This window comes from Caloenas nicobarica, chromosome 16, assembly GCF_036013445.1.
Source record: "Caloenas nicobarica isolate bCalNic1 chromosome 16, bCalNic1.hap1, whole genome shotgun sequence".
Classification (NCBI taxonomy): Eukaryota; Metazoa; Chordata; class Aves; order Columbiformes; family Columbidae; genus Caloenas; species Caloenas nicobarica.
In genome coordinates this window covers 6,372,789-6,396,957 of record NC_088260.1, presented here as the reverse complement: position 1 = coordinate 6,396,957, position 24,169 = coordinate 6,372,789, and the positions used below count along the sequence as shown (strand labels likewise).

General features: G+C 41.6%; 1 protein-coding gene across 3 annotated transcripts in view; it reads right to left on the bottom strand.

Moving 5' to 3' along the window:
* Window positions 1-24,169, bottom strand: part of GRK3 (G protein-coupled receptor kinase 3) — a 63,695-nt gene that overhangs the window by 20,822 nt on the left and 18,704 nt on the right. For all 3 annotated transcript variants that reach the window (XR_010607070.1, XM_065646094.1, XM_065646095.1), the window contains 7 exons: window positions 11,859-11,932; window positions 7,622-7,723; window positions 6,712-6,786; window positions 5,294-5,355; window positions 4,469-4,520; window positions 3,803-3,894; window positions 1,061-1,160 (listed from right to left, as the gene is read on the bottom strand). Coding sequence is in view for 2 of the 3 variants with exons in the window: in XM_065646094.1 (XP_065502166.1) it covers window positions 1,061-1,160; window positions 3,803-3,894; window positions 4,469-4,520; window positions 5,294-5,355; window positions 6,712-6,786; window positions 7,622-7,723; window positions 11,859-11,932 (557 nt within the window). In the remaining variant the exon portion in view is untranslated. The remainder of the gene's footprint in view (window positions 1-1,060; window positions 1,161-3,802; window positions 3,895-4,468; window positions 4,521-5,293; window positions 5,356-6,711; window positions 6,787-7,621; window positions 7,724-11,858; window positions 11,933-24,169) is intronic.

Here is a 24,169-nt window from a genome sequence, read left to right as displayed (position 1 = left end):
ATATTTCTAACAGCACAGGAAAATGCGCTGCTGGGTAGCAAGAAAAATACAAACCCAAATCTTCTAGGGTCAAAACTGCCATCGGCTTTCTCTTCTGCATCAGGAGCAACCCACACGCCTATCACGAGGCTGGAAAGCACCAAGTGGTGTCCGATTCACGTTTTCACTTGACAATTAAAGGGCACTGTTTAGCAATTAGAATTCTGTATTTATGGGTAAGCCCTGAAAAACAGATCTCCATCTTTTAAACCCAAATTTGCAGACGACAAGGGCCACCCCAGCACAGACAGTTCTGCAGCTGCCGACAAGCAGCGTAGCGCCAACTCTCGGACTATCTGTGGGTTTAAGACAAGCCCATCTCGAAGGCCCATCAGTCTGAGCTCCCGGCGCACCAGAAGACAGCGAGGATGCTGCACAAGCACCTAAAGACAAAACGATGCTGAATGCATCGCAAGTGAGATTTTTTAAAAAATCAATTGATATTTACTAACCCACCTGGGTCTTGCAGAGCCAAAGCCAGGATTTACCTGCTCTCTGCTCTACACCCTGGTACGTACTCAGCTAAAGTACATAAAAAACAAAATGGAAAAATTGGATAAGTTAATATTAGAGTCACAGAAAAGGGAGGACAAACAGGTAACTGAAGCTTTTCTCCCAAATAGCACCTTATATTCTACAAAAGTCCTACATAACTACAGCATAAACAGATGATTTTTTTTTTCAAGATGGAATAATGTTTTGGAAAAGATTCAAATAGAAATACTTGAAAAAGGAATATTTAAAAAATCCAAAGTGGGGGCAGTGAGAGAGAGAATGAATTACCTAAGAAAGGGAAACCTCCTCGAGCCTCTTTAGCTGAAAGGCTTATTTCTGTAAGCACCCAGACTGAAAACTGCTTTTCCATTCTTAATTCCAGACACATTGCTACTATCAGGAGGAAAGTTCCAGGGAGGTTTAACTTTTGCAGGTCATAGAACCGAATTGATGGAATACGTATTATATGTAACAGCTTTTATATTGTATTCAAAAAGAAAAAAAATAATAAATCAATGATACTTACTCCTGTACTGACAAGCGACAGCATAATTCTTTCATTTAAGGCTAATGTTTCTCCTTGCTTCATCTTGATTCTCTTCTTATCTAAACATTTCATTGCATACCTGAAAATAGTAACTGTTCAGAAAAAGCACCAGAAAAAATTTCCTCCTATGCTCAGTATTATTCACTAGCAGTTACGCCATGCACATTTACAGTATCCTGTAAGGAAACTCTTTGAAGACTTAAACCTGGTACTAAAAACATCATTACACACTAGACAAGAAAACCTCCAAAATCACACAGCATGAAAATATTTTCCACAGAAGACTCCTAATAGAGAAATGTGCTTTAACAAATAATTCTGCGTCCGAACAACCAGAGTGATCTAGGAATTACATATCATACATCCACTTTTCAATATTGACAAGCAAGGATTTGCAGTGTGAGTTAAATAACAGAGACCCTATTACAGTTCCATTTAATTCTAACAAGTTTCAGCTCTACCAGGAAAGTAATATCTTGAACACGTGCTGAGCTTTATATTTTTTTAAGTTTTCTTTCTACTCAAAAAAAGTCATGTATGCACATGAACGCTTTTTCATTTTTTGCCATCTGCATTACACAAAGCAATAACATTTTGTTCAAAAAAGAATGTTACCCTAACGACCATCAAACAAGAGCAGGATATAATACAGTCTGGATATTTTTCTGAGACGTGAGGTGAGCCTACCATCAGAGACCAGCTGCAAAGGACACGTGTGTTCCTCCATCGTTTCCTAGGCATGGACAGCCACGGATTTTTAGGTCATTTGTTTTAAAGTATGCTCGGGACGCGTTGCGGCACTGCACCAAGGCTCATCAGCCGCCTGCGCCGTGCCGGCTCCGCGGGGAACCGGGGCTCGTGTCCCTGCGCCCCGCACCCTCGCCATGCAGTGTCGGGAGTGGGGGACAGGGAGCGTGAACATGCCGGAATTTTCAGGTTCCAAACCACAGAATGTATTCACAGCACGTGCTCTCGCTGAGGAGTTTGTAAATGATGACTATAAATAAGGTTTCGCACGCTACCCTTTATTTCTGCTTTGCAAAGTGAGTGACTGGGGTCAGTCAGGGCTAGTGGCAATCAAGTATCTCCTTTTTACAGCGAGTTAGGTGCTCCAAAAGCACCGCTACCCCTCCCGCTTTGGCCTGCTGTCTGCATTTGGGCCCCTACATCGGTGTCCTGGAGGGAGGGGAGGTGACAGGAGCCTCAGGTGCGGGGTTAGTGAGACACCGCTGGCGTTACCTTCGGGTGGCTTCCCAAGCTCCTGGCAGGCAAAGTGCGGCAGAGGCAGCCATCTAGAGCGGACGGGATCTGGATTAGGGACGGGTAAACAGGTCTGGATTAAGAAAGAACTAAACCAAACCTCTACCCAGAAACTGAACCTCACCTAAAGTTTTGCTTCCAACTCGATAAAGGTCGGCTTTACCACATTGCACTTTCCTTTACTCTACTGGTATCTGATTAAAGCTGTCCTTTGCTAGTCCCAAGGTTTATCCACGTCCTGCCAGAGCAAAACTCAGACATGACCATGACCGGGAATCTGAGAACTGCCTCTCCGGGGTGCACACCTGCTTAGTGTGGCTCAAGCTAAGTAAAATGTTTATTTCTGTACAGGAACAAATTAATGAATTATAGATGGACAAAAAAATACCAAATCAAGAATAAAGACGGTATTCTTAGCAATAGTATTAATATAAATACTTGCATTCACTGAAAAAATACTGAGCACGATAGCAACGCTAAGGTATCTTCCACTTGTTAGTAGCTCAAAAGTTTGTTATTATTAAGGATGCCAAGCACACTCAATTGCCTGTGAAGCCAGCTGTAACTGCAGAGCCTCGGCACTTGACACACGCCATGCTTACTTAGAAAACTAAATGTTTAAGGACAGTCCCTGGACTAAAATTGTTAGGAAAAGAGCAAGATGAAAGCGGGTTAGTAGAGTGTAAATAAATAAATAAATGGATAGATATCGAGAACACTTTGTTAAATTGATGCCCCGACGTTCAAAACAGGACATAATGGGACAATTATGCCTTGAAATTGAAATCTGATGATCGGAAGTGTGTGAATGGTAAGACCAGAAAAAGAAAAAAAAAGAGAACACAGAGGGCTGATCTCACAATTCCCACCAAGAGCTCTGTCACACCCAAGTTAAACACTGGAACTATACCCTTCCAGACGTAAGCAAAGATCACTGCTTTCGCCAGCGAAACGTGCTCATCGGGGCAGAAATTTATGCAATGACACCAATCTGGAATGCCATGTTCAGGGGGAGGAGGCCAAGGTCCCGGCCCCACGGCAGCACCAGCGCCTGATGCGCTTTGTCGCGGGAAGAGCAACCTTGGCAGATGAGGAACCACCTCACCCAGCACCGCAGCTGCCGCTTCGCTCTGCACCGCCCGGCTCGCACCCAGGACATCCTTTCAGCACGCGCTTAATCTTAAACACGTGCGGTCTCCATCAATTCTGACGAGAGCATTTAAACGAAGGATGCGCTTAAAAGCTCGGCCAGACTGAAGCTCCACTGCGTGGCGGGATCAAATATCACTGAGCTTAAAGATGATCCAGAAATCAGAACCTCTGGGGATAAAATGTAATTACAAAGAACTACACAGTAATGCAATGCTGCTTTCCAGTGATTTTGTAAGAAATGACTGGAAAGATTTCCTTACTAATTCAGAGTTTACAATTACCTCTAAAATAAAGTGTTTGTGTACTCACATTTTTCCAGTGTCCGCTTTTCTGCAACCATACACTTCGCCAAATCCCCCTCTTCCTATTATTCTATGTACACTAAAATCATTCATGGTCAGCTGTAAATGCAAAAAACAAAGCAAAACCAGACTTCATTTTTCAGTATTAAAAAATCTTACTGTAAAAACATCTGAATAATCTATTAATGTGTTTTAAGATACTTAAGTACTGTAATTCATACAGCATTTGCTGTTTCGGAAAAAGGAGCCCTGGATTGTTTATATTTTGGCAGACTTGTAGCACGACAGTCCAACCAGACGCATGAGGCTGTTGGTGCCAAGGGCTGACGGGCTCGTTCATCAGGCAGGGTGAGGAGGAGGAGGCTGTTTGACAGAAAAATTCGTACCGGAGCAGGGCAGAGGGAAGGGGTGCAGGGAGCACCTCCAAACTGGGGGGGGACAGAGGGGACAAATGGGGCTGGGGCAATTCTGGCTCAGCTCCTTTCAGCCATTATAAAACCCAAAAAGCAATTAATCAAGACAGGCAGAAGGGACATCCAGAAAGGAATCATGAGGATTGTACGTTTAACTAGAGGAGCAGATCAGTAACATTCACCATACACCTTTTCAGAAGCAGTATTCAAATTGAACATTTTTATCCTTTGACAAGATAAATATACTTTTAAGTACTTACATGAATATTTAGTTCTACGTTTTTCCATTGACAAAATCTAGTAAACTTGTCACTGTGGAAAAAATGTTTAAAAGTTGTCTGAGACTATTATGTAAAGCGTTATAGGAAATGACAAGATTCTGATGATATTATTTAAAATAAAGTTTGCGCTAGGGCGTGTTGTGATATTCAGTAAATGACAGCCTTCCTTTCAAACAATTGTAATCTCACCCCCACCAAGAAAAACAATTACTAGCCAGCACACACTTAATATTTTACATCCTTCTAAGAGAAGGATATCAGATAACCTTACCCCTGTAATTGTAAGTGCTCAGTATGTCCTCACATCACTCTCACAGATGGTTTTAAATTTTTAAAAACAACTAAGTTTGGAACTAACAAACATTTAAATTACATAAAGAGAAAGATAACTATAAGAAAACAGAGGTGGCTCAATTTCTGCTAATGAACCTCTGTATACCCCAAGGAACATTTTAAACTCATTTTACCTTAAAATAGGAAAAAACAATAATACCGCAAGCTGTCGCCAAAAAAAACCCTCTCTCATTTCTACATAAATAATTAAGTATTTCTTTTCAGAGTAAGAAATAATAGTTCTACAGAGGCATTTTTACAGTTCCTTCAGTCTGGCTGCAGCCCCCCCCCACACCATTGCATACAGAATATTTGGCTGTTGCCGGACAAGCCACACTGCACAGACTGAGGGCTGTGCCCTCATCCTTATCAAACCTTTTCTGCTAATTGCAAGGTGTCCAGACCTCAACCAAGGGACCTGGCTTCCTGCTACGTTAGGTAGAAAGTTCAGATAATATGTCATGTTCATACCTTTCCATAAATTTTTGAAATATTTTTCCTCGAAGACTATCACAAATTTCTTCTATATATGGCTAAAAAGGGTTAAGGAACACAGTTAGTATTTCAGCATACAATAAACTGATGATGCAATACTGTCCATTACATATAACTCACACTATGTAGCCACAGCGTTTACTGTGTTTTCCTTGTGGAAGGCTCAGTGAAGCATTTAAGCTACACCGAGCTTTTGGAATCTGAGCAGGTGCCCTGAAGTCAAATACAAAATATTCTCATGAGCTAGAAAACCTTAAATGTTTGCTGGGCGGGAACTGTATGAAACTTGTGTATAGGACCTGACTGTGGGCAGCACATTTGACAAAACAGCCACAGCACAGTTTGTTTTTCAAATATATTTAAATACAGCACGCAGCCATTTCAAACCTCAGTCCAATTAGCGCCAAGAGAGAACTCGAGCAATTTGTCACTTCACCTAATTGCAGCGTTAAAAACAGTTCGCTCAGCAGCAAGAAAAATCAAGCAGGGGCAATCTTCACATTTTTGCAATATATAAAAATAGGTAAGATTATCATCAAAGACATTTAGGCTTATAAACATACCCATGACTGATGAGGTTCATTATCTGCAAAACCAGACTAACGCACCCAGCTATAAAACCCTGCATATTTCTGAATTTCTTGTCTTGTGTCAATGTGTATTAGGGCTGTAACAACACAAATATTTCACCTCTCGCTTCTTTATTTTCCAAAGTAAATAACACCACAAAATATGTATAATTTCACAAATCAGCCAGGATACCATTTATTTTTATATTCAAATGGAGGATATGCAAATCCCACACTTTCTTTTAACAATTTAGAATTTTCGAAGGTTTTAAAAAAGCACTAGAATTTTAACGGTGCAGAAACTCCTGTCCAGAATGGCAACTTTTGATTGGATTTTGCCTTGCGGAGAGACAGAAATACATGTGAGATGGTACAAACATTTAATTCCACACCACCATCAACTATGAACTAATACACCTTAAAATTAAAGAAAAAGGAAAACTGTTTTCAAAGTTTTCATAGTACTGAAACCTTAAGGCAATTTCTCCGCTATACAGTTTGGTTTATCCTGACAGGACGTGCATCATCCTGATGTAGAGAGATTCACCCAAAACCACTTCATGGCTTAAAATTACATAAGTTTTAAAACTATTCTGTTCATACACCAAGATACAGTTTGCTTTCATAAATGTGCTTTAAAATACTTCAGATAAGAATAGTAATTTGTATTTTTTATTTGACTTAGAAAAGCACTCTAATGCCGCTATTACAGCAAAGAATATGTTGCCAGTACCATTTTATTCTGTCTCCTTAAATAATACGTACAAAGTCACTTACTGCCAAACAGGTGAAGAAAACTTGAACATTCGGACTGTCTGAGCTCACCTGAAAAAGGCTGGCTGGCACTTGTTTCTTGGCTAAATGTGATTGTACGTGATCTACAGCTTGTTTCGAGAAAGGCTTTTGAAGAAGAAAAAGAAAGATTTCAAACAGCTGGAAATGCCAGAAGGTTCACTTAAACTCTACAGTGCTGTTGCTCTTTCAACCATATAGAAAATACAGATACTTCAGCACGAATGGAATAGAGCTTCCCCTAAGTATATTATTGCGAAACATGCAGTAAAACAATTATTGTAAAGCAGGAAGGCAGGAGAGGGGAAGATGAGGAGGAGAGAGGTGAAGATAAAAGGCCAGATGATGCTCCTCTAACAAATTCATGAAAAATCCCATATACAGGGACAGCTCCAGAGACAGACATTGACAAGGACTTTTTACCACGACCGAGCCAATAACACGTGCTTAACAAAAAATTCCTTAAACCCTTCATCCAAAGCCCCATCCCACCAGGGTAAAACCTCCAGAGCATCCCGCAGAGCCGCTGGCAGCTCACGATTCTGTGAGTTTTCAGGGCAAGGCTGTTGCTGGGTCATGGGGAGGGTTGGTTAATGTACATATACGTGTGCACATATATAGACACACAAACTGCACTCATTTTCTCTTCTTTTTAAAATAGAGATTTAGTTTAAACCAATATAAAACAGATAAACCTCCAAATATTTCCTTTGCCTACCGCGTTTAATAAAAATTGGCACGCGCTGCTGATCTTTACACCTCATCACTGCAAAAAAAACCCAGAGCACACTGAATTCAGCCCAACCCAGTCCTGCAGACTGAAAACTGAAATCCACAGCACTACAAATATTTGCAGCAACAGTTGCTTCAGCAATAGTCTTAACTGTACTTTCTGAATGCAATAGCAGTTATTTTGAAGGTGTGGGATGTGGGGAATACACACGTGTGAACAGGACAGCAGCTCCTTCATTATGTACGTGTCGTAAATATGCCGACTTCGGCTCAGACGCTCCTCCTCAGAATCCAGTTTCTCGTACTCTTTTATCTGCAATACAAGAAAGAAGGATCCATTAGGCGAGCGCATTTCTAACGATTTTTTACTCATTTGGTAAAAACGGGACTTTGGCTGAAGGTTTATTTTACTTTATCCTTTCCTTCTTTAAGACTTAAAGAAAAAACATCTGCAATACCATAGTTACAGCTGACCTTAGATTTCCTTCCTATCTGAGAACTTTTATGCAGGAAGACTCAGTTGCTTTAAACTGTTTTCTAAAATTTGGAAAGGACTGAGCTAAGGCAGCGATTCTGCAGGTTTCCTTCCCCTCTGCACCGACCTCGCTCCTCTGACCCTCACAAGCGTTGACCCTTTTCTCAGATTATTTCCCTCCGTACTCTGGACTATCCCCAGAACACCAAAATATACCCTTTTCCAAGCCCCCAGGCCCACAGAAGGGTTGTAACATTTGCGTCCTGCTCCAGGGCCACTACAGCAGGCAAGCACAGATGTCCAAGAAAAAAATTAAAAGCACATTTCAAAATGTTCACACAGCTCATCTACACGTTGAATTTGAATCCTAAAGGTGGCTAAAAAGATAGTTTAATGAAATATATCAAGTTTATTCAGGTATGCTATAGGAGGTCCAGGTGAAGCCACAGCAATCCCATAGGAGTAATTTAGAGAATAAAACAGAAAATCAGTTCCATTAAAAAAACCCTCACCAAGTCTAGGGGTCCTTTGGAGTGTATTTAGGGAAAGAGTTCTTCCAGGACTGACAGAATGTAAAAAACCACACAAGATCTCTAGGGAAAAGTCTCAGCTCTCACTGCTGGACCTTCTCAGCATCACTTGCTCTGCATCCCTGCGCCGGCTCCAGACAAGCGGAGCAGCATCGGCCGCAGGCTGTGCCCACAGCAATCCCTGCCCAGGGATGTGCCAGCTCGTCCCTCCCCGGCAGGACGGGACGGGGACGGCAGCCAACAGCCAGCACGCTGCGAGGACTTTGAACAGTAAAGACTTTTAAAGAGCTGTTTTGCCTCTACGGCACAATGTATTTTACCCCGCTTCATTCAGATGCTGCTCCTTTGACAGGATGAGCTGTACTCGACAGCTCTTGAGCGTGGCTCCTCATGACCCAGACCAACTTATCTTTGAAGGTGGGACACCGCAATTAAGCTTGGTGTTTTTCTAGCTGTAGTCCTCTTGTTTGCTGACTATGACGAGGTAACAGTTCTGCCACTATTTGCCATCTATGAATACTTCCCCCTTGGTACCAATTTATAATTAAAATGATACAAAACATCTTTGCCAAAGAAATATTTTTTAATTAATGTGATACCGCAAAATAATTAGATGTACAGGAGAAAGTCTGACGTATATCACACTGTCTTACTTGAATGCAACCTCCTGCCCTTCCATATTTATGTTATTAAATCATCTAAGAGCTCCCAGAGCAGGGGGGGCTCCTCCAACGGCCCCCACAGCCACCAGCTCAGCATCTTCCCCACCTGCCCTTACAGCGGGATTTTTAACCAAAGTCCCTTTCTTTTGTGGAGCTTTAGAGCAAAGGACAGCGCGTGACAAAGTCGCCCCTGCAGCAGAACACCCCCCCGGTGACGTGATGGGACACACCTCCGTGGTACGTGCACCTGACGTGTTCACAACCTGATTTTACATGTCTGTTAAACAGAACATCACTGCACCACGCCAAAAAAAACCACAGCGACAGGCAGAGCCAGGAGTGTCACCATCCCCAAACGTGACTCGTCTCTGCCCACAGTGCTGCTCCGGACCCGGGGTGACAAACCGAGTCAGCGTGAATTTCAGTGTTTCCCTTGCAAACTCAGCTCACCTCAAGAAAAGTGTCTGACAAAGTATCTGTTCAGAAATTAAAATGAGAACACATTAGTTTTCAAGCATCTAGAAGATTTTAAGATTTTTTTTTTTTTTCCCCAAACCAATCTGGATGAATCACTCATCCAGTTAAATGCTTGATCGTGACTTAAGCTACAGCAATATGAAACCCCGGGTGTACGGAGCCCTTCTATATCCAGCGATTTCTAATGTAGCAATGTAGTCAAATTTTCTACATCTAACAAATGCAGTAAGTAAATCAAATATATATATATTTTTATATAAAGAAAAGCTTCTGAATCTGGTATGTCACAGAAGAAAACACAATGAACCTCTCTTTAAATATCTTTAATGGGATTTTTTGAAAAGTACATGACAAAGCATTTAAATTCCTTTTAAGTGACACTTCGTTAATAATCTAAAAATACAATTTTGAATTGTTTCAGAGATCAAGAGGCACCTAAAAATATCTTGCTAAACAATCTGTTGCAACATGCCTTTTTGATTACTTATGACAGTGGTATCTTCAGTATATAAAAAAGATGCAAACGACAGAAAAAGATTCTTCTTTATTGACAGTGAGTATCTAATTGAGTGAGGGAACTGTATATTGCTAAGGATTTATCTCCAAACTGATAACAGGCTTAGCCTACTTTGCGCTGTTAGCCTACTAGCAAGAAAAAAAATTAAATCATCAGTTTAAGAGTGATGCAGACAAAAGGTTATCTCAGGCTGCATTTCAAATTAATCCTGAGCAATGCAGGCTGCCTTTGAAAATGACGTGTGCATGTTTAACTGAAACCAGCACCTATGGTAGGATTAACTGCAGGTTTATATTTAGAGTGTCACAAACCCGACAAGGAATGAATGGAACGATAAGACTCGAGCAGGGGAGGGCTGGCTGCCGGAATACTGCTGCTCCTGGGTGCATGCCCGCCTCGGGTACCGTGTCCGTCAGCTTCTTCGTTAATCGTCTCATGGCAATGGAGCACAACTGACCTTATCAATCTAGAGCCACCTCTGGCATCGCTCTCCTGCAGCATTTTGAGGGCATTTCTGTTCCCTTCTTTGAGGGAGGGACACAGAGACCCGACACGCTTGCTCCGGTGGGTGACATCAGGTGTCACCAGTGACCCCACAGCACCAGCCAAAGGGACAAAGACACAACCTGCACCAGGAACCACGCTCCATCTTCTGCTCTTCCCAACAGCATAAGATAAAATTGCTTATTTCAGGCTTTCTGCCTTTAAGGAAAATCTTCACTATATGCAATATATCCACGTCTCACGTCAGCTACAATAATGAAAAGCACTGGTGTTGCTTGCAGGGCTTTCAGAAAGAAGGAATCCACTGTTGTGATTCCATCGAGAGCGGGCAAATGTTCCTTACCTTAACTTCATCTCCATTTTGTAGCAGAACTAAGATTAGCCATTATCCTCACCAGTAAAGATCAAAAGCTTATCCCATTTCTCAAGGACACACCTGACTTAAGGTATCAGAAATATTTAACAAGCAGAGACTGAGATGGACCTAATTTCAACTCATTTCTCATGAGTATTTCAAATGAACCATAGTCAAAGAGTGTACCTTATGACAGAAAACATTCATAAACCTAACAATACTTTAATCTCTATTAGTATTCTTCTCCTTTCCATCATTCTCAGTATTTTCCAAGTTATCTCTTGACACATTAATATAGTGAATTAAGATTTGGTTAAGTGGCTGCTCAAGTAACTCTCTTCCATTGTTTTGTTTTCAATGTATTACACCTCAAAACTAAACATACTTAACTCCTGAAGGACAAAAACTGTAACAGTAGCCTTTAAAATGCTTCCTTGTTTACATTTAATAAAAAGACAAAGTTTCAGTATATGCAAACAAAAGCACTGTTAGAAGTTGAGCTAAGTAGATTTTTCCTGCAAATACTCCATTTTCTAAATTTTAAACATTTGACTAGTAAGAGGGCAAAAAAAATCATCTACGCTGCTCTCATAGCATACACTGTAAGAGTCCTGCACCAAATTACCAACAGTTACATTGCTGTTTTTAACGTCTCTTGAACTTCTTTAAAATCATAGTTTTGCCTCTTTGACATGCAATTTTTATTATATAAAATATTGTCTCTTATGAATCAACCATTCCACTCTGAAGTTGAAGTGACTGAGAACAACATCCCCCCTTGTCCACCCCTCTGGCCCCCGCAGTAGCGCCTGTGCCAGGACCGGGGAGGGACCATCTAACCCAGTCACCCCATCTACCCCAGTCACCCCGGTGTACCCCAGCCTGCTTTCCTCAGCACAGACCCAAAACTCAACCAACGGCCACTCACCTCTTCGTAAAACTTCAGCTGAGGGACGGCTTCATCGATCTCATTCATGCAATAGTCTTTAAAAAGCAAAAATCCTGGAAAGAGAAAAAGTTAAAAAAAAAAAAATCAGAAAAAAATGTCTCATTACTGCAACAACTTGTAAAAAAGGATACAAGGATACAAACCCACCCGGGTACTGTCCTGCATTGGATACACCGGTTAAGTCTCCCTGACTGTCAGGCAGCTCCACAGCATCGGGAACAGAAAAGGACCATAAACCTCACTCACCTCCCATTGCTATATTAAACAAATTTCAGTTTCTCCTGCTGAGAATTTTATGAGATGTTTACATAACGCACCAAAATATCCCATTTCTCTTCACGGATCAGATTGTGTTTCTTTTTTTTCCGGAGTAAAACTTAGATATTATGCACATGTTTTGGTTTTCTGAAAAAGAGTTACCTACTTTTTATTGATGAAAAGCAACCTCTTCTGCATTCTGATTTTAGAATTACTGGTTAATGTTACCTCTAATAGTTTTTATAGCACAATAAATTACATCAGGGTCTTTATAGTTCCTTTGCGAGTAATTTAAAGCACGGCCTCCGCAGCCTGCTGATGAGTATTTTCCATTATAACCATTTTAATGCTTCACCTCATGAAGCACCCTCTCTGCATTCACCCAGCTGGTACCTGCTGCCTATTTGCTTTACCTGGGCATCTGTTGTCTCAGCTAATAACTGTCTGAGTTATCTGAACGTGCTTTCAGTTCGCTGCAGCAGGCAATACCTTTCCTTATTTAGAAGGACTGCGTACGCACTGAAATCTCACCCAGCTTCTGGAGGTGAGGCCACAGAAATGTAAACGAAAATCCCAAAGCCAGCGTGAGGAGGCAGAGCAGCCGACTGGGAACCGCTCCATCCCGCTCCCAACCGCAGGAGAGAAAATACCCCTTTTCAACTTAAAATATATATATACACACAAGAGACTTCATTATTTTTTAATTAAGATGCCATTGTAATTTGAATTTACGGTAAAATTATACTACTGACAAAAGCTGCATATCACAGAAGGCTCAACTAAGAAATAATATAACCACCTACAACACCATGCTTTCCAGAGCATATGATTTTTAAAAAAATGCAAAACTCACTTCATGTGCTACATAATCATTTCATTGTAGTGTGTACAGGAGAGCATTTAACTGTCAGTTATGAACATCATGACCTTTGAACTCGCTGTCAGCTAATTTTATCAAAGACTTAAATAATAAGAAAACCCAACCAGCTACTCAGAGCAAACCCACCAGTTGCCGCAGACAAAGTAACACTAATCAGGCAAATAAAAGCTTTAATTTCTGTATAATGAAAACATCTATCAGCTTCTTGGTAGTCCCTCTACCTGTATCTGGATCCCAAGCTAAATTTCCTATTGGAAGAGCTTGCTTTCCTGAGGTCCCCGGATTTATTTGGTCACAATCAGATACAGAAAAGAGATTATGACCAGACAACTCTTATACTTCACTTGACTCATTTAGCTGCATAGGATGATATTTAGAAAATTATTGAAACTTGGTTTTGTTCTCTAAATAAGGACAGAAATCTAATTAAGAGATTCTCTTATGAGATTGTCCAAACCTTCTCATCATTCTCAAAGAGAATCATTCTTGAAATATTTTATAAACAAGTGTGCTTTTTGGAAAACAAACAAACAAACCAAACCCAAGTTTTCTACTCCTTAAAAGCAATTTGCAATTAGAATGCTTCCTCCTCCCTTTTTTTTTTTTTTTTTTTTTTTTTTTGTTAAGGGCTTGTGCCAAAACCAGCCAAAAAAGTCGCTCATCTCCACAACCCCACAACCAGCACCTCCCAAATGCACGAACCCGGGTTTGGGAACAAAACCTGCCGCTTACAGAGCAGGACCCAACTCATGAACAAAACAGCAGCAGCACCGACCAAAATAATGCTGAACTGACTGAACTTTTATTTGCACAACGAACCAAGGAAGATTACAGCCATGTAATTAAGAGACTAAAGAGCGGCACAATCAGTGATGAACGCACTGAAAGAAAAATCCCTGGCGTGGTCCCAGCGACTGGCTGGTTCCCAAAAAAACCCACAAACAACAACAACAACACAACCACACAAAGACAACTGTGGGAGGAGCGTAAAAATATACCAACACTAATTTGCAACAATGCCATGCCAAACATTTTAGGTCTGTTTAATGTTTTCCAAACTTTTTAATGCAATTATGGCAGAGGAAGAACAGGTTCCCAAGAGCACAGCCCACGTCGCACCCCAGCTCTTCTTTGAACTGCGCTGCTGGGCAAAAAACTAGAGATGTCCAAACCAAGAAGTCAGAAACTTCTACAGATTATTAATATGGTCTTATTAAGTTACAGTAATATGAATTAATACCGAGAAAATGCCGCTAGTCAGGTTACAGATTGCAAGAGGGGAAAAAAACCAAAAACACTTGAAAAGGTCAGCAGCATCCCAGAAGAATATTACTCCAGCACCTGGGGAGTGTTTAGCACATAAATTAGAGCATCAGCTTTCATCAACTATTCATCATTGTCTCTTCAGAAAAAATACATTCCCCATTAATAAACGCTGTTTGATACCAGTTAAGCTGAAACAAAAGCAGATATTTCTAGTTTCCTTTGAAGAACCTATGGACTGGCAGCATTTATGTGCACATATTAAAATGCACTGTATACACACATGCAACTCGCGTAGTCAGCCAAAACCCAGGATTTCACACAGACTAACTTCCCTCGACAGAAAAGTTTCTAGTATTCCTTTTTTAAAGATACGCTCCAAACAAACCATAAGATTTTGTACCACAAGCTTTCCAAGCAACGGTTTAGATTTTGTGTGCAAATTCTTCATTGAAGAAGTCCTGTTCTCCAATTTTTATCTTATTTTGAATGAAAAGCCTTAAACCATCACCTCTTTTACAGCACAACTGCAAATGCAGGTAGGAGACACTTGAAATCTTGCCACTGTCCTGAATTCAAACAAACCCAATTCCAGGTTCATGTTCTCCATACTGGAAGTGCTTCTGGTTCAACCTCCCGTTATATCAACAGATTCTGCACTTCCACTGCAGCAGAAAGGAAACCTCTTCTCCTACTGATGTTCTTAGATTGAGTGAAAAATTATTAGCCAGGAATCGTAGCTCTCGGATAACAGCAAAACTAATTGACAGACACAGCATTGAATAAGTGACGGGAGTTTTAAGAAGTTCAAGGAGAACTGACAAAAAGCACAATACGCAGAGTTAACTACATACAGAAAAATAAGACCCAAGAACAGAAAGCAGGAATTAAAAAAATGATAGCATTAAGTAACAGATAAAAGGAACCAGCAATTATTTATGAAATAAAGATGCTGACAGCTTTTGCTTTAAAGATTTCTTCTAGACTATATAATTTCTGCAACAACCAGATCACTAGTTGATAAGGGGTGGAAAAAAAAAAAATAAAAAGCTTTTTTCTGGTAACACCAAAGCGATGGATGATCTCAACAGAACACATATGCAAGCACCAGACAGCACCCAGTTCCAAACCTCTGCTCGTCCAGTCTCTGGACAATATTTTGTCCCCATTATCTTTTTTACAAACAACCCTGTATTGCCAAATGGCCTTAATTGCACTAACTCCAGTTACCGAGAGAAAATGTCTTTCAGGGAGGGATTAAGCCGACTCCTGAGGTTTGCAGCCCGGTCTGAACGGGACACTCGTCACCAAGTGAAGACGGGGAGACATGGGAGCACCAAGCGAGTGATGGGAACATCCCCAGGGCTTGTCCCCAACCAGACCAGGTCCCCTTCACAAGCTTGGAGGGGACAGGGAGGGGATTAAGGTAACCCATCCCTTAAAAAATAATTTTTCCTTCAATATTTATGTCAAATAATTTTGTTTTTCTAACACGATTTCAGAAATTTTGCAGATGCCCTGGTCTGATGCAAACCCAGGTCTCTGCTCCCAAGGGACAAGCACCAGGACGAGAGGAAACGGCCTCAAGTTGCGCCAGGGGAGGTTGAGGTTGGATCTTGGGAACAATTTCTTCCCCAAAGGGCTGTCGGGCATTGGAACAGGCTGCCCAGGGCAGTGGTGGAGTCACCATCCCTGGAGGGGTTGAACAGACACATAGATGAGATGCAAAGTAGAACCTTCTCTTACAGTTTTAATAAAGAAATGCTGCCCTTTCCACTTGCAGGGATTAAAGCTGCCTTCTCATTTGACAGTTACTTGTAATTTTCCTGCCCTAACCCTATCACTGTTATTAAAGCAGGATGCGCCAGCCAGCCCTCGGCCTCCTCCTGCCGTCTAAAGGTCACCTCTGCATTCCTAGCACCAAATCTCGATCCTCACAACGATGGCAATTAACTCAGAGCAAGGAATAATAAATTAAAAACAAAAAAACCAAACCAAAACAACAACAAAAAACAAACAAAAAACCAAAACCCAAAAAACTAAAAACAAAACACAAAAAACCCAGGAACTCCGTAATAAAACAAACCTCGGAGAAAATGACTTATCTAACTGGAATTTTATTAGTATCTGATTCAAATATCCTTTCAACAGGAGTAAATAAAAATCTTATTAAAACAAACAGAAGTGACTAGGTAAGACAACAGAGCTAAAAATAGACACATTTAGCCCTGATGTCAGTGCTCACAATGCCACTGATTGAAAGGAAGCTGCATTTATTTACAGCAGACCTGAACATGGTCCAAAATGCTGATGTAGACTCTTTCTAGTAGGCAAAATAGCAAGTTGGAAAATAAAAATATCTAGCTGTTTCCAAACCCTAACTAAATGTGCTGTGTATAAATATGGAATAACGACAAACAAATCAGTAGCAATGTCTGCACCAGGATCAGCACCGGCTCCTTCTTGGCTTTTCTGCTGGAAAATGACCATTCCTCCCATCGGTACCAATAACAGAGCTGGGTCTTAGACACAAAAAGTTCAGAATAGAGGTCTGTTATTAAACCATACAAAAACTGCAATTCGAACCAGCCTGCAGTTGTTACAGAATACCCAGTCAAGTTCAAAATCGTGTTCTGTACGGCACACACAGTTGCCATAGCATGGGATAACAAAGAGCATCTAAAAGCTCCAGAATTGAGAGAACCGCCAATTTCCTTGCTTGGGAACAAAGAGACTTGCTACTACCAGGGCAAACCCATCTGCGTAGGAACCACAGCTCTGGCGAGGTACAAAGCCACAAAAATCCTCGCAGCCCAGAAGGCACCACAGATTTCACTGCTTTCCCTTCCAATTAGTAGTTATTTGTCCTTAGCCTGCTTTTCCTTTAAAAAAAAAAAAAAACAAACTAAAAAAAGAAGTACATCATAACAAATTAACATATCCCCGTGCATAAAAAGCAGCGTAAAAGAGCAAATCGTATTTCACATGACAGGACTTGCATACAATAGTGAGGAGTGCAGAACAATTTCCCTAGAACAGAATCAAACCGAGCTCAAAATTAGCCTGTAAGTTGCCAGGCAGCTTGTTTAATGATGTCTGTAAATCATTATATGAACATTAACTTTGGCTAAAAGGTTTCAAAGTGCCTTCAAAGGAACTCCTTATTCCCTGGTGTATTTTCCATTAGCTTTTCACCGGTGAAATCACTAACACTTGTTAAAACTTGGTCTCCAATACCTGTGCGTGCCCTGGATGCCACGTGAGGAGCAGCAGCCCTGGACAGACCCGACGGAGAAATATTCCCCGATTCTGTGTCAGCCCTCCATCTAGGCTCATGTGGTAAAGGATTTGAAGCGGCTCACAGACTGACCCACTGAGAGCATCCAGTTATTATTATGCTCCAAGGCCTGGAGAGCAGTTTGGGTCACAGAAGCTACATTTCTAAAAATGAAGAGTCGCACAACAAACCCCTTCCAGCTCCGCCGGGAGCTCAGCGCCTTCAAAGGGCAGGACCGGTGGCTGTCACGGTGTCAAGTGGTGGCACAATTCAAATGACAAAAGGATTTCTAAGGAAAAGAAGAAGGTGCTCTATTTTTAACACAAAGCTGCAAAACATTTAAAAAAAAAAAAAAAAGTGATGTCTGTGCTTCACCCACTACAATTGCCACCAGATCCTTGCCTCAAAGAAAACCTCACCACGTATCAGCCTAAGACTCTCATGAAATGTACCTCTGAATACTGAGCATGCAATAAATCATTTTTGAAGAAAAGGATGGGGAAAACTTATACCTGAGCCACATCTCTTTCATGCTCTACTCCCCCTTAACATGCTGAATTCCAGTCGACTGAAGGAGATCTATACGCACATTGAAAGTGGAGTATCAAAGGCATTCAACATATCAAAGGTGACAGAGAAAAGAGGGTTGAACGTAAGAAAAAGAACTTCTAAAAGACCGAGGATTAATATCACCAAAGATACGTAACAATATTCTACTTTCTAAAAGGACAACTAACTACAGAATTGAACCACTGCAATTCAATCAGTTATTGCAAAGAATGTAATTAAATTCCTTCACTAAAGCCCATCAAGAAATACACAGGACTTGAGGTTTTGTTCTTTTTTCACTTGTAAATAGAAGAAACTCCCACTGCTTGTGCAAGTTGTATTAGTAGCAACTAGGAGGCTATTAGCAAGCTAACAAGCATTAGCAGCTTAAACACGTCACGATGGTTGGTCGTTATTTATTGTATCAGTTCATTCCCCACGTCACAAGAATATTCAGTCTCTATGACAGATGTGGCAGCTGTTATTTTCTTGGTCAGTGTTTACCCATTATACAACTTTTTAAAATTACTTACATAATGCAAGCAAATACCCCTTTATTATTGAAAAGCACACTATTTCTTTTGACATGCTCTCAGCTATGAACTGTTCACTGTTACAAATAATTTAACACACAAAGTACAGTGGGAGGGGTATTTCTGCTTCTTGGAAAGGGCCTAGATCCGTGTGTGTTTTCTCTTGGGGAAGAGGGGGCGACAGGATCATTTGATGAAGACAGGGAATGATTTCACACAGAAGGGTGTTCCCAAGTCTCTTCACCTCAGCAAGTACTGCTCGGGATCTCAGCTGCTGTAAAGAATCAAACTGTTCTGCAACAGCATCTCAGAAGACGTTGTACTGTGGCTAGAATCAAAACACAAAACCAGTAGTACAGCACTTAGGTAAAGAGGAGCAAAAGCACTAAAATAACAGTGACAGAGCACAGATGATTCTCGTGCATGAATTTTAAAGCCTTCCCCTGGTTCGCTCCAAGAAAGCTGCAGAGAGCTGGGGGTTCAGAAACAGATGGTTCTACTTCTATTCAGACTTTCCCTCTCTAATAAAAAAGAAAGTATTGACAGAAGTATCTAGAAATATCAATAAACTGTTTTGCATCTTTCCGAAGCTACCCATCCAACCAGCGCAGACACACACAGCTCATTTGAGAGCAGAACACTATGGGGGCGCTGGCTGGACATGACGCTGTCAGGGGAAAACGCCCAGGAAAGGGTGAAACAACTGCCCTACACAGGAACTGCCCTGTCCCCGCGGGGTCTGAGTACCCTGAGCTCGGACGGAACGTCACTCACCTCCCGACACTGCACCGAGGGACGTCCTGCTGCACGAACCCTGCAAACCTGCACGACTTCCCCAAGGGGCTTGCAAGTTGTATTGTGCATCGTTCTCTTGTAGGACAGATATCGGTAGAGAACAGTAAAAGCATCTGAAAGGCTTATAGTGAATATCCGTGTTTGTTCTCTGCTCTACAAACGAATTCATGAGATAACTGATAGCCAGAGCTCTCCAGCTTTTCTTCTCTGCCACTTTCTAACTGCTCTATCTCTTGAAAGCACTGCTGAAAGTTAGAAGACTTCAGATTCCACTTACTCATCTGGTTTCTGAGCTTTTCTCCTGTTCCTAATGAGTTATCCCACTGAGATGAATAAGTAGCACTGGCAGGACCAGAGAATCTGCTTTATTAGTAGTACAGAGCTATGCAAGCAAATCTCATTAAAGTTGTTATTATGCCACGTTACAGACATGGAAAACTAATATTTACATTTCATAGTGGGGTTCAGAGGCTTAATTGGTCCGTGAATTGTTTCAAGACATGTTGATAAAAACTCCATGGGAGTGCAACTGTTTTGGATTGACTGAGAAATTGCTGGGGGAGCTGGAGGAGGAAATCAAGGTTACAGCCCATCACTGCTCATACACAAGTAGGATATTCTGACAGAAATGAGCTTAGAAAGCTCAAGTGTGTACAAGCAGGTAGAAAACACTATCTTTGGTATGGAAGTCACTTTGCACCATATTAAGGATGGTTTTATAATGTTTTAGCCACGCTGCTGCAAACGGAGCTGGAAGGAAAGGCTGGAGACTTGCCAGTGCAGGAGATTGCTGCCGAAACCTCGGCTGAACAGATCCCCAAGGGACCGTCTGATGTGAGAGGAATGAGTTTGCGTAGGTGCCTCCTGGGGAAAAACAAACCAACCGATGGCATGGACGCAAAGTCACCGCAGGCTGGGTACCACTGGCTCGGGGCTCACTGCCTGGAATGGGTTTTTGCTGAAAACTTAAAACGCGGAAACACTCAAGTGAAATTCCATTCAAATAATTTATCATTTGTTATCTCTCTATATGTATTATATTCGTTATCCATCTTGCTCATCTTCTCTCCTACAGCACGACTTCTGGCTTTCAAAATCTTCAGTTTGCATGGAATTCCTGATAATCTGACCTAAAAGCTGTGTAATTACACTGGTCTGCTGGGATAAAGACTATTTTTCCACATGACTTAAATCTTCTAAAAATATACTGTATATAAATGCTAATATGTATCAGCATGCATATATCATTCATTATGTGAAGTTCCAGATGACAGGATATATATTTTTCCTATTTTAAAGTTCAGACTTAATGGGCAAGTCCACTGGGAAATCACGCAACTGAGTATCTTCAACTCCTCCACAAAGAAAGGCTCAGGAGTGTATCAGGCTGCATCCCAACAAAGAAATGCTCAATTATTTATGATCAGAGGAAAAACTAGAAAGAATACATGCATTTTTTACAGTGACTTTGTATACTCTTTGTCCCTGACATACGAAACAGACACCTTCTTAAAACTGCTTGCAGGTAAAACATACATAAAATCACAGCAGGAAGCTTCTCCAACATCCCTCTGAATGATCTTCAATGTAATTCACACAAGTATCACCTTTATTTTACCACAAAATAAAAATATGCTGAAAGAAATGTAGTTTTCAGTAACATTTAAATTATGACATAAAAACTAGATCTTAAACCTAACATTAATTCGGCAGAAAAAACCCGCATAAAGCAAAACAGAGCGAGTGTTGTAGGAAGGCTCGGAGTGCAGATTTTCTCTCACTGTCCGCACCCCAGTCCGACCCAAGTAGAGAACTGCTGTAAAGGAACAGCTCCGCTGTGAAATGTCTTACATTAATCCTTTCTGTTTCGGTTTACAATCACACAGTTTCCGACACCTACTTTGTGGTTTGGTTTTTGTGCTGTTTTTAACCAATCAGACGAACCGTGCAAGGAGAGCGCGGGTTCACCAGACTCACGAAGGCCTCCTGCAGACTACCCACAATCCAGGGTTTAGGCTAAACTTCAACTGAAAATACCAAGTAAAACGAGAAAGAAGATGATCAGTCTTCAAATAGTATTTTAAATATAATTTTTTGTTCATATAGTTACTTCCTAATTTCGATGGTGGCTACTTCTGCCTGGTGGCTCTCTTCCCCAGGTCAGAAACGGAACCCTAGAATAAAACCACTTGAACAACCAACGTGCCTCTTGCTCTTATAGAAAACCCACCGAACAAGTAACTACTGTATGGCTGCTCATTATTTCACATCAATATAGCAGAACAGAGTAAAATTATCACAGTGCTACAAGTCTCATGAACACTCTCAAGGCAGAAGTCCAAGGCTTTCAATCATTCAGCTCTTAAATCAGTAGCTAACGGATGCCCCTGGCTGGCTTGGCCTCTAAAAATACTCTCGGTTTTTAAAGACACTTTTGCGCAGGTTTTTTGCACAGCCCTTCCTGCTCCTCTGGAAGGACCGAGGACCTCAATCCAGCCCCGTGGGGACAGGGACAGACTGCTGGCACCGCTGCCCCCACTCACCCGTCCCTCCCGACCCATCACAAGCGACTGGAAGCAAGATCTGCGCCTCATTTTGTCATCCCCTGCTCATTTACTGGCCAAAAACACAAGTGCTTTTCTTTACTCCCAACCAAGTTTTATTGCTTTCATTGTTATTTCCTCGGAAGACTATTTAATTAGTTCAGAATGCCAACAGCGCACAGATCTTATGCTTAAATTAAACAATAGCTTAAATAATGCCCTAGGGAGGTACTTTTCCCAGTCTGTTATTTTTAGGTATCTCGGGGAGCGCAGTGCGCTGTGCTACCACACCGGCAACAGAAAGAGGAAGAGCAAGAACGTTTTCTCAACAGACTTTAAGTCAAGATCCATCTAATGATTAACATCAAAATTCTGAAATAATGAAGTATGATGGGTCCACAACTAGAGAAACAAGCAACAGAAAGCATGATTCATTGCCCTAAAAAAAAAAACCACCAACAACCTCTTTAGCTGTTCTCACCCTAGTTTGTTAGGGTTTGGGGGGTTGGTTTTTTTTAATTTTTTTTCAGCAGAAAGTTGTTACTGACAAAGCTGGAGGAAACAGCAGCCAGCCAGGTCAGGAGCCGGCACAAACGTCCCTCCCCACAGTCGCAGGTTATCTGTGCAGAAGGAACTATAAACCCAACCAAATGCTCATCCGCTCTGGAAACTCAGCTCAAACGCTACCAGAATATATGCCAGCTATACTTAGCAGCATGAAGGAGCAGAGAAGATGCGAGAGCCCCTCACAAGACATGCGTGTGTAGGAAGAAGCACTGATACAGATGGCAAAACGCTCACCCCGGTTGGGAAGACCTCCAACTGGGAGCCTGCTGATTTAAGAGGATATAAAAGACAGTTAATGAATCACCCCAGAAAGATCATTCCTCACTATACATAAGTGGATGGTAAATAGGAAAAAAATAAAGTTTGTAACTTGTTACGTCAACTACAAGGATTTTTAATTGGCTCTTCTTACAAGTGTTATTTTTCAAGAAAATGAAACAGAAATCAGATCCAAGTTCAGAGGGAAAAAAATGCAAGTTACTCACAAGGCAAGGTGAAAAGCTTGTATTTCGGTATGACCAGCTGCTGAAACAGCTAAAATATGTTCTGTTCTCATCCCTCCCAAAGACCCAAACCCAACGGCTCGGTGTAACAGATGAGAAACTGAGAAGGATGCAGACAAACTGCCGTGTCCCACCAGCTTCCGAGCAGTCACCAGAGAACCCAAGGCTGGACCTAAGCCAGGCACTGAAGTCGTAGGACGCTTTACAGCCACATCCCAGAACTTCCAAGCCAACTTTATTCACTGTCTACCAGGTAGATGCAATTTGGCAGGAAGTCCAGTGTCAGACATAAGTAACTGAACTATAACTGGCAACGAGTTTGCTCCAAAGCATTTAACTTTAATGCCCACGATAAGCCTGTTCTAAAGTAACACTATGACCTAATTTGCTCCCTTTAACACTCGGCAGTGACGCTCGCTGCAGCAGACCCCGATCCGCCCAGCACGTTACAGCTCCTTCCAGAACTGCTCAAAAATCAGCGTTTTCCCCAGCGTGCCCACCCCCAGTGCGAGGGAGCGCAACAAGGGCTCCACGAGCAATCCTAACACTGCTGGGAACCAGAGTAGATTCCACATGTAAATAATACATATTTGAGACCAGAAAAATGTCTTTTTTCCTCTAAAGCAAACACATAATCTGGTGTTGTAGCAAACAGGATGTGGTAAAAAGAAAACTAGCTCAAGGTGGTTATGCACTCGGCCCCGAGACAGGCTGTACTTCCCCATGAAGCTTCTGCTGTGGAGGAAGCAGCTTCTGCGGGAACAGCCGGCTGCCAAAGCACTGCCAGAGCGTTTTTCTGGGCAGCTCGATTATCTTCACGTCCTCTGACTCATTAGGCGATTTCTTAGAGAGTTTAAGATCATTCCGGAGCATCGCTCCTGCAAACAGTCCTGCCATCTTCAAGAGGGGAAGAAGCCTTCATAAAGAAAAAGATGTAAATAGAGGAAAGACGCTTGTGCAAATCTTGCGAAGCCTCCTGGCCATCTCCATCCCCAGAGGGCTGCTGCCCTGCTGCCTGAGGTTCCTGCTCTTACCCTGATCCAAAAGGGCACAGCAAAGCTTTTGGTTTCCAAATCCAAGCTGCCCATTCAATCCCCTGCAGTTGCACAACTGAGAGAGGGA